This window comes from Saccopteryx bilineata, chromosome 8 (assembly GCF_036850765.1).
Source record: "Saccopteryx bilineata isolate mSacBil1 chromosome 8, mSacBil1_pri_phased_curated, whole genome shotgun sequence".
NCBI lineage: Eukaryota > Metazoa > Chordata > Mammalia > Chiroptera > Emballonuridae > Saccopteryx > Saccopteryx bilineata.
The window spans coordinates 92,469,396-92,480,363 of NC_089497.1; the positions used below are offsets into that span (position 1 = coordinate 92,469,396).

Genomic DNA, 10,968 nt, shown 5'->3' on the forward strand with positions numbered 1-10,968 from the left:
TCTAAAAAAAGTCACTAAATAAATTAAAAAGAAAAAAGTTTACTAGATCTGGAAAATATCAACCATAACAATAAAACCAACCCTAGGAGTGCCCACTTTATCCTTTGGTTCAAGACTGGCATCGGTATTCGGGGGTGCTGACAGATTCCATTCATAGGCTCTGTTCTATGGCATTGGAGAGGCTCCTAAATCTCTCTGGGACAGTCTCCTTAAATATAAAACACCATAGAAATAGAATGAGAAATAAATCATAAAGTATAAATATAGAAACTCTTGGCACAGTACCTGGTATATGTAAATATAAATAATTAATGAATGACTTATGTTAGTTTTCTTAACCTGTACATCTATCAGAAACAGGTTTTTCAGCTAAGTAAGTTTATTGAGAGCCCACTCTTAATGTACTCCTTAATAAAATAAAGACATAAAAGATGCTTATATTGAGATTGAATATAAGGATCAATTATTTAAATAATTATCTCTTACTACAAATTTGTTATTTTTGTACTATTCTAGTACATTTATAGGAAACGGGACTTTTATATAACACATACCAGTGTGTATGCACACACACACACACACTAAATATGCAGGTAGGCTTATTTTGGCATAGTTTGAATTTTCTTATGGTGCTCCTCCCCAAATGTTAGCAATTGATAAAGATTTCTTCTTGTTTACTAAAATTTAACTGCACTGCATTATTTTCTTCCAGAACAATAGTCTCTTCTCTGTTTTCAAAGATGTTAACAAATCTAATGAAAATGTCTCTGTTAACAGTGTGATAACAAAGTATTTCAACACTTGTTTCTAGATCCAGATAATACATAACAGATTCAAAAGCATAAAGAGTGTTCTTGGTAGTCTCCAGAAAACAATGATTTTCCAAAAGAGTGATTTCAATGGTGGGAATTTAAAGCCCCCTCCCCCTCAATAGAGGAAATGGTAACAAAGTAGGATGCAAAAGGCAATTTGAGGAGGCTTTCAGGATTCTTCAGTGTCCTCCAATTTAATCTTTTTTATTTTGGCAATACAGTAGTCCCTCGTCTATCGTGGGATTTAGGTTTCAGAATCCTCTGAGAGAGGTGAAAATTCGCTAAGTAGCAACCTTATATTTATTTTATATTTATATGTATTTTAAGGCTTTATAAACCCTTCCCACACTCTTATAAACCTTTTCCACACTGCTATTAACCCTTCCCATACCCTTATGAATACTTCTTATGGTCTTAAACACTTCTACACTCTTAAACCTATGTAATTTTAACAATATATAAAATTCTATATGGGTACCCACCAGTGAATATATTACAACTTGAATGATGAAAATGATGATGAATTATTTTGATGTAATATTCTTTTAGTATGTTTTAATTAATATTTTTATATTGTTTTCAATTTTTAGGCTAGATAATGCTTGTTTTTACCACAAAATAATTAAAATAATAGATAAAATATCTATATACTGCAAAATCCTGCAATATAACAAAAAATAGGTGATAAAAAATTAGATATATATAATTTAAAAATCTGCAATGCAGTGACACTGCAAAAAGTGAACCGCAATACAGCGAGGACAATTTTAATCATGTCTTTACACTAATTCAATAAATATACTTTAAACTGAATTCAGGCACTGACTAAAAAGGTTTTGTATTTTTAGCATAAAATGACAGAGGTGTTTATAATCACAAATATGCAAAAACAAAACAAAAAATCCCACTATCAGCATTTATCTTGTACCTATTCAAACATTTACTTTCTGAAAAAGTATGTTTGTGACACAATATTTAAGGTATCATAAATTACTGTGTACTCCAGCATATAACACTATGCCTTATGGACAAGGAGCTTTACAGTCCAACTGAGAAAATAAAAGCAAAATATAAGAATATTAATCTGTGTGGTCAAATTTAAATTACTTGACTAACATTACAAGGACTCTAGATAGCTAACAAAACCTTATGTTTGATATAACTAAATTCAAATCCCATTATGTGTTATACACTATGGAATACTACTCAGCCATAAGAAATGATGACATCAGATCATTTACAGCAAAATGGTGGGATCTTGATAACATTATAAGGAGTGAAATAAGTAAATCAGAAAAAAACAAGAACTACATGATTCCATACATTGGTGGAACATAAAAATGAGACTAAGAGACATGGACAAGAGTGTGGTGGTTACCAAGGGGGGGGGGAGGGAGGACATGGGAGGGAGGGAGGGAGAGAGTTAGGGGGAGGGGGAGGGGCACAGAGAACTAGATGGAGGGTGACGGAGGACAATCTGACTTTGGGCGAGGGTTTTGCAACATAATTTGATGACAAAATAACCTAGACATGTTTTCTTTGAATATATGTACCCTGATTTATTAATGTCATCCCATTACCATTAATAAAAATTTATTTAAAAAAAAAAAAGAAAAAAAAAAGAAAATTAAGTCATAAACTGAAAAAAAAAAATCCCATTATGTGTTATATAAAATTTCATTTTTACCTGCATCTTACATTTCTGCTCTTCCTTTTTTATTTCAAGCATCTTGCCCTTTTCCTTCTATCCTTCTAACACCAACTGGACCATCAAAAGAATTCTGAAATCTACCTTTATCATTCCTGATCTTTCCTTTTATGATTTTTATGATATTCTCAATTGAATCTCAAAAGTCCACAGGCATTATATCAATGGCTAGACAGTTCTTTTATCTATTAGTCTTGTTTTTTCAAATGGATGCAAATTTTTTAAAAATAGTCTCTATTTTTAAAAAATATAACTAATAACATCTTACCAAGTGTGTGCATACAATAAAATGTTGATTAACACATTAATTGAAGAAAAAAGTAGAATAATAGCATTTTTTTAGTGTCCATATTCTTCCTTGAAAATGTGAAGCTTTACTTTAAGACATTCATGCTTCAATATTTTACTTTTCTTGTTAGTAGATACCCAAAATGCACTCAAAATATTAAAGCTAGGTATTTTGGGTTTCTATGAATTATTTCTAAAGTAGAATTTTACTTTTATTTGACTAAAGTTATATAGTCAGAAGAATATGAGCATAAGTAAAATTGACTGACATCCACAAGAATAAACATGATTCAGTCAATAACAAAGTAGTACCATAGTATTGGTAGGTAGTATTGATGGTCATGAAGCAACATTGATGATATGTCTCACTTCAATGAAAATGATTGCAATCAGAATAACATGCATTTAATGAGCTCTGTTTGGATGATGACTATGCCTGACTAAACTTCAACAGATTTTAGTGGATAGCCTTAGCCAAAGATTGTCATCACCCTATTTCCACATGTAGCTAGAATATATTCATGTTGTGTAATATTTTCATTCTTTTATTCCATAAATAGTATTTTAATAGAGTACTATTCCATTAGTAAACAGACTGATCTTGCTGACACATCTTTCTTTTAAAAATATTTTTTGGCTGAATTCTAACAAAACTATTTTGAATGCAAAAGGGATACTTTTCAAGCCAGATGGTTTATCTAATAGGAATGTTTTCTGATTAGAGAAACAGCAGTAGACTCATGATCACAGCAGGTGCCAAACTGATCCTGTAGTTTACATGAATTTGTAACTGAACAAGTCAGGAACTAAAAGAAATCTATTTTAAAATGTGCCACAGTCTATACTGAGAGGAAGGGGAAATGTAAATGATGGTACCATAACAGACGAAGTTCATATACAGTGGTACCTTGAGACACGAGTTTAATTCGTTCTGTAACTGAGCTCATAAGTCAGTCAACTCGTATATCAAACAAATTTTTCCCATTTAAAATAACTGAAATAGATTTAATCCTTTTAAGCCCTGTGAAACATCCCCAAACTATCCTAAATTATGAAAAAAGACATGTTTTTAATTAAGAAACACACATGTATACTTTACTAATGCATAACAAATTTTCCATTAATTTGAGAGAGAATGAGAGAAGAAGGGGAGAAAGGGAGAGAGAGAAGCATCAATTCATTGTTTCATTTAAATGTGCACTCATTGGCTGCTTCTGATATGTGCCCTGACCGGGGATCAATTTGTAACCTTGGCATGACAGGACGAAGCTCCATCTACTGAGTCACCTGGTCAGGGCCTCATTGGTTGATTCTTGTATGTGCCCTGATGGGGGATAGAACCTGCAACCTTGGCATATCACAAGGACACTCTAACCCAGTATTTTTCAACTGCTAGTGGTAGAATGTCCACCAGAAATTTTGTGCTGGTTCAGAAAAGAGTTAACCAACCTGATGTTGTATGAAGACCATCAACCCAATAATCTTAGTTGAATTTGCTTAAGCCCAGGGTGATTTCTGCCTTAGTGATTCCTGAAATAATTCTATTTTCACTGGTTCCCAATTGTAAAAATGTTGAAAGCCACTGCTCTAACCAACTGAGCTATCCGGCCAGAATAGACTTTATTTTTTAGAACAGTTTTACATTTACAGGAAAAGTAAGAAAATAGTACAGAGAGTTCCCATACGCCCCCTTACCCAGTTTCCCCTACATCTTACATGAGCATGGCATAATTGTTATACATTTATACATGACTATGAACTAATAATGTCCATGCTTTTGTTACATTTCCTTCACTTTTATCTAAATGTCTTCTTCTGTTCCAGAATCCCATCCAGTATGCCTCATGACATTTTGTCTCTCGGCTGTGACAGTTTCTCAGACTTTCCCTGTGTTTGATGACTTTGACAGTTCTGAGGAGTCCTGGCCAGATATTTTGCAGTCCCTCTATTGAAATTTATTTGATATATTCCTCATGGGTTATGGGCTCTTGGGAGGAAGACTAGAGAGGTAAAGGAAGTGCCATTTCCATTTTATCAAGGGCACATGCTAACATGGGTTATCACTGCTGATATGGACCTTGATCACCTGGCTGAGGGAGGGTGCCAGGGTTTGCTACTAAGCGATTCTCTCCACAGCCCCTGACTTTACATACTGCGCTCTCTGTAAGGAAGGTGCGATGCACCGCTCATGTCTCTGGGGTAAGAATGCTTGGTCTTATTCCTTGAGGGTGAAATATGTATATAAATTATTTAAAACTTCTCTGTAAGGTAAAGTTGCCTGTTCTGCCCATTCATTTAGTTATTCCATCATTTATTTGTATTAGTATGAACTCATGAATATTTATTTTATACTTTGGGTTAAGATCTAATATTACTTTATTTTGTAGCTCAAATTGTTCCACCTTCACCCATGGGAGTTCTTTCAGTTGCTCCTTTGTCCCTGTGACACCCCCCCCTTGTAGGTTTTGACATTTTTGTGCACAATTCCTTCTCCAAGAAGCCCTGGTTCTTTACTAGAGAATGCTATTAGAGACCAACATGTGTGTGAGTATGCTTACTACTACTGTGGTGTCATTGCTTCTAGACCTTTCAGTTGATAGAACAAGGTACATATACCAGTCTTTATGTATACACACATAAATAGTTCTATACTTAAACCATATTTGTTCATATTAAGCTAAACATAAATTCATGCTGATGTCTCCAACTCTAATCCATTATTACATGGATCATTCTAGTTTCCTCCCTTTGATCACCTGTAAATTCCCACTCCAACAGTGAGAAACCTGGTTCTCACTATCTGCCAGCCATTTCCTTACCTATTTCACTGTACACATGTGTAAGTTATTTTTCCCCACCGAGGAAGAAGGAAGGAGTGTAGCCACGAAGTGTGGATAAGCAAAAGCTTTATTGAGTACAGCACATTCCACCAGATGATGTTCCCTGGTCCCGGGGACAGAGGCCAGGGAAGTCACATAGGGTGACCCGCGTGGGGAATATTTAAAGCAGGGGTCCCCAAACTACAGCCCGTGGGCCGCATGCGGCCCCCTGAGGCCATTTATCCAGCCCCCACCACACTTCCGGAAGGGGCACCTCTTTCATTGGTGGTCAGTGAGAGGAGTATAGTTCCCATTGAAATACTGGTCAGTTTGTTGATTTAAATTTACTTGTTCTTTATTTTAAATATTGTATTTGTTCCCATTTTTTTTTTTACTTTAAAATAAGATATGTGCAGTGTGCATAGGGATTTGTTCATAGTTTTTTTATAGTCCGGCCCTCCAATGGTCTGAGGGACAGTGAACTGGCCCCCTGTGTAAAAAGTTTGGGGACCCCTGATTTAAAGGGTCTCTAGGGTGGTTGAGCTAATATGACGTGGTGAAATCTCACTGACTGGCAGAGAGTTGCTCTTTTCCAAAGGGTTCCTGGGAAGTTTCTTTTGGCGCACATGGTTGTAGGCGGTTCTAGCCAAAGTTCCCAGGTCTGGGTTCCTCACATGACCTTTCTCCATTGCTGACCACCTTACAACATGGAGCAGTATCAGCATTATTGATGATGTCTGCGTGGGAAACAATGTTATTAACCAGAGTGCAGTGCTCCTGTGCTGTTAGTCTGATTTGTTTCCAGAGTTGCACCTTTCCCCTACCCCTGTCAGTGAGGCTATTTCATCTATTTGTAATGTAGTCACAGTCTGCATTCCTTCATAGGATCCCCAACTTCCTAAATGATCTTTCAGATTTCATAGTGTAAAGCCAGTGTCCTTGGCCACCATCACAGCCACCCGGCCCATGCAGGTTCGCATTGGATTTGGACAGATGGTAATGAAACAACGGAGCCATGAACTGGTGGGCCATTATCTTTAATCCTAGCCTGCACCTGGTGGGCAAGTAAAAACACACACTGGGCTCCAAAACCCACTTATTTAGGGCTCACAAAGTTACTGAGTTTCCTAGAATCAAAGGTTTCTAGCTCATCAGCCTTATTCACCTCTGTTCCCCATCTCCTTCCTTCTCCCTGCACAAACTCTGCACAAACTGGCTTCTTACTCAGCATTCCACCAACTTGGCTGCTTCTCCTGGCCTCCTCCATGTAACCTCTCTCTGCTCTCCTCTCTGCTCTTTCCTCTAATGCTAATCTCAGGAACCAAGAGAGAGCAAGCTCCCAGTCTGCCCCCATTTCATAGTGTAGATTCAAAACCTTTAATCCAATATACAAAAGAGGGAAGTCTCTAATACAAAGTCACTTATCTGAGGCATGATGGGATTGCACCACCCCACATCAAAAAGGGTGGGAAAGAATTAGTCCTAAAACCAAGCCCCAGGCTATAAGAATCCTGCCTGCTCACAGCCGGCCCCCAACACACATTAATATCACCTGGGCGACAGGCTTCTGCATGGGCAGTGCCATCTTGAACAAAGTGTGCATAATATATTTTATCTGCTCAACACATAGATATTAAGGTTCACTCTTTGTGTTGTCAAGTTCTGTGGTATTTGGCAAATGCATAATGTCATTTATCCATCTCAAAGACTCACACTTTTTGCTAATAAACTAATAATAGTTCCATCACCTATTCAAGAATAGTTTTCTCCAACCTAAAAATTCCTTTCGGTTTCCTCTATTCATAGCCCCACACACAAGCCCCTAGTGTTGTTTAGTACTGTATTCTTACCTTGCAGACAGAGGTGAATGGCAGAGGAGAAGAAAGGAGGAAGGGATGCAGGCACTGTAGACACGTAAACTAAAACTGCACTTTCTTAACACTAAATGTAAACTAAAACTGCATTTTCTTTCTTTATTTATTTTTTGTGTGTGTGGTGACAGAAACAGAGAGAGTCAGAGAAAGGGACAGACAGACAGGAAGGGAGAGATGAGAAACATCAATTGTTTGTTGCGGCTCCTTAGTTGTTCACTGATTGCTTTCTCATATGTGTCTTGACCGGGGGGCTACAGCAGACCGAGTGACCCCTTGCTTGAGCCAGTGACCTTGGTCTCAAGCTGGTGAGCCTTGTTCAAACCAGATGAGCTCTTACTAAAGCTGGCGACCTTGGGGTCTCAAACCTGGGTCCTCTGTGTCCCAGTCTGACATTCTATCCACTGTGCAACCACCTGGTCAGGCGCATTTTCTTTACTTTAAATAAAACTAAAACCACACCTTCTGTACTTAAAATGAAACCACAAAAACTTAATTGTAAAAAAAATGCACTTTTTTTTTTGTATTTTTCTGAAGTTGGAGACGAGCAGGCAGTCAGACAGACTCCCACATGTGCCCAACCGGGATCCACCTGGCATGCCCACCAGGGGGTGATGATCTGCCCATCTGGGTGTTGTTCTGTTGCAACCAAGGCCATTCTAGCATCTGAGGCAGAGGCCATGGAGCCATCCTCAGCACCCGGGCCAACTTTGCTGGAGCCTCGGCTGTGGGAGGGGAAGAGAGAGACAGAGAGGAAGGAGAGGGGGAGGAGTGGAGAAGCAGATGGGTGCTTCTCCTGTGTGCCCTGGCCAGTAATCAAACCCAGGACTCCTGCACGCCAGGCTGACGCTTTACCACTGAGCAAACCGGCCAGGGCAAAAAATGCACTTTTTTTAAACTTTAAACTTAACCTAAGCTTAACATTACGTATTTTTCATTTAATCATCACCTGTTTTTGCCTTTTTGGCTGCACTTTTGGCACTTTCACTTGAAAAACTTTTAAATAAAAAATCTATCCAAAACAGTCTGCTTTTGCCTACCTTTTAAAATGTTATGAAAATATGACAAGTGTCATTAAAAAGTGCATGACCAGTTGAAACTTTTTCTGGGTGTTTCTTTTCAATGAAACTTGAAGCTTCTCCCTCATTGCCAGCATGTCTTTAGTTTCACTTATAGAAATCACTTCCTCGGACTCTACCTCCTCCTCACTACTGATCTTTTGCAGAAGCTACGTATGTTGCATCATCTATAGCTCCTTCATCTCCTCAGTTGAGAGTTCTTCCTCATGTTCCTCGATGAGCTTGTTTACATAACCCTCATCTACCTCCAGACCCATCAACTTTCGAAGGGACACGGTCTCCTTCAACAGTTCTACCTCAGTCTCGGTCTCTGGCTCAAATCCTTTGATGTCCCTGTCTGCAACAACATCAGGCCATAAATTTTCCATGCTGAGTTCAAGGTTCTTTTTGTTACCTCTTGCCATTCCGAGTCAATAATGTGTAAACATATCACGATGTTGTAGTGATCTTTCCAAAACTCTTGAAGGGTTAGATTTGTATTCTGTCACCTCAAAGCAGTGGCAGAACAAGTGCTTTGTGTAAAGCTTTTTAAAGTTGGAAATGACCTGCTGATCCATAGGCTGCAAGATTGAAGTCGTGTTGGGTGGGAGGTAGAGGACTTTCACGAATTTGAACTCATCAAGAATGTCATCTTCAAGACTCGGTGGGTGGGCTGGAGCATTTTCAAGGATTAGTAATGCTTTCATCAGGAGTTTATTTTCCTGAAGATATTTATTCACTGCAAGACCAAAGACAAAATTTAACCATTTAATAAAAAACTACCATGTAACCCATGCCCTAGTGTTGGTGCACCACATAACCTGCAGTTTTTCTTTAAGAATCTTGTGAGTTTTAAAGGCTTGAGGATTTTCAGAATGATACGCTAGCAGTGGCTTTACTTTACAGTCACCACTAGCATTTGCACACAATGCAAGGGTCAGATGGTTCTTCATGGGTTTATGGCCTAGCAGCTTCTTAACCTCTGTGGTGATGAAAGTCCTCCAGGGCATTTTTTTTCCAAAACAATGCTATTTAATCACAGTTGAACAGTTGTTGAGGGATGTAGCCTTCCTTTGTGATAAGCACAGCAAAATGTGTGATGTACTCCTCAGCTGCCTTAACGACAGCACTCGCAGCTTCACCATGCCTCACCACCGAGTGGATGCCAGATCTCTTCTTGACATTTTCAAAGCCATGACTTCCCTTAAACATATATTCTGATTCCTCTTTTGAGGTTGATGGTTCTTTCTTCTTTAAGTCGTCATAAATAATATGTGGCTTTTCGTATATTACAGTCTCCGTCACTATATCTCCTGCCAGCTCTTTCTCTTTCACCCACACCAGCAGAAGCTTCCCCATTTCTTCACGGATATTTGTCCATAATTGGGACAGAATTATAGTTCTTTTTGCTGGATTTGTGCTTTTGATGACATCCTTTTGTTTAAGGATGGTACAAATTGTAGATGTATTGCAATTGTATAGCCTTGACAGTTCAATCACTTGTATATCATGCTCACGTTTTTCTATTATTTTTTGCTTTACTTCTATTGACATCATTCTCTTCCTCTTCTCACCACTGTTCTTTACACTCACTTTCTTTGGACCCATGATAAAACACAAAAAAAGTTAGTAAAAAATGGAAAAATGATGCAAGAACAAGAACAGTGCACGAGATTCTACTTGATTCTGTGGGTAACACGTGAGAAAGAATGAGATGCTGGTGTTGTGCTGCTGATACTGGACTCATGCGCCAATGCACCAACTAGCGGCAGCTTTCTGAATCATAACTAGTATCTTGGAATTTTGCTCGGATCTCGAACAAAAATATGGACCGAGTCGCAGCTCATATCTTTAAAAATTTGTATGTTGGTTTGCTCATATCTCAAGGTACCACTGTATTATATTATATATAAATGCATCATTATTGCATTTGTAATAACAACATTTATTTGTGTACTAAATTTTCTGACTATATTGTGGAGACTTCTAAAATTTTTTTAAATAAAAATTTTCAGAGTATTCTATATTGAGATAAAAATGGAATGCTTATTTTTATCAAAATAATTATTCTAAAATATGTCACTGTAAGGCAGGGGCCACAGCCATCATGGCCATTCACGTGCAGGTCCTATTTGATTTAGGCAAATGGTAAAGAAACAGTGGAGCCAAAATATGATAGGCCATTTTTCTTTATTTTAGCCTTGCAACCACCTGGCAAGTAAACATATGGTGGGAAAACACTTCCCTTTCCACTCAGGGCTCCCAAAGCCACTGACTCATCCAGTTTTTCCTAGAGTCAAAGGTCCCAGTCACCTCTGGTTCCCCATCTGCCAACACGGCTTCTTACTCTGCAAAACTCACTTCTCTCTTCTTCCCTTCCATATTGGCCTCTTCTTCTCCCAGTCTGAAAAA

General features: G+C 38.1%; 1 protein-coding gene across 1 annotated transcript; it reads right to left on the bottom strand.

Moving 5' to 3' along the window:
- Window positions 1-9,588: 9,588 nt before the first annotated feature.
- On the bottom strand, window positions 9,589-10,164 carry LOC136311725 (tigger transposable element-derived protein 1-like). The gene has a single exon (XM_066240824.1). The coding sequence runs from the start codon at window positions 10,162-10,164 to the stop codon at window positions 9,589-9,591; it is 576 nt and encodes a 191-aa protein (XP_066096921.1).
- Between the last annotated feature and the right edge of the window lie 804 nt (window positions 10,165-10,968).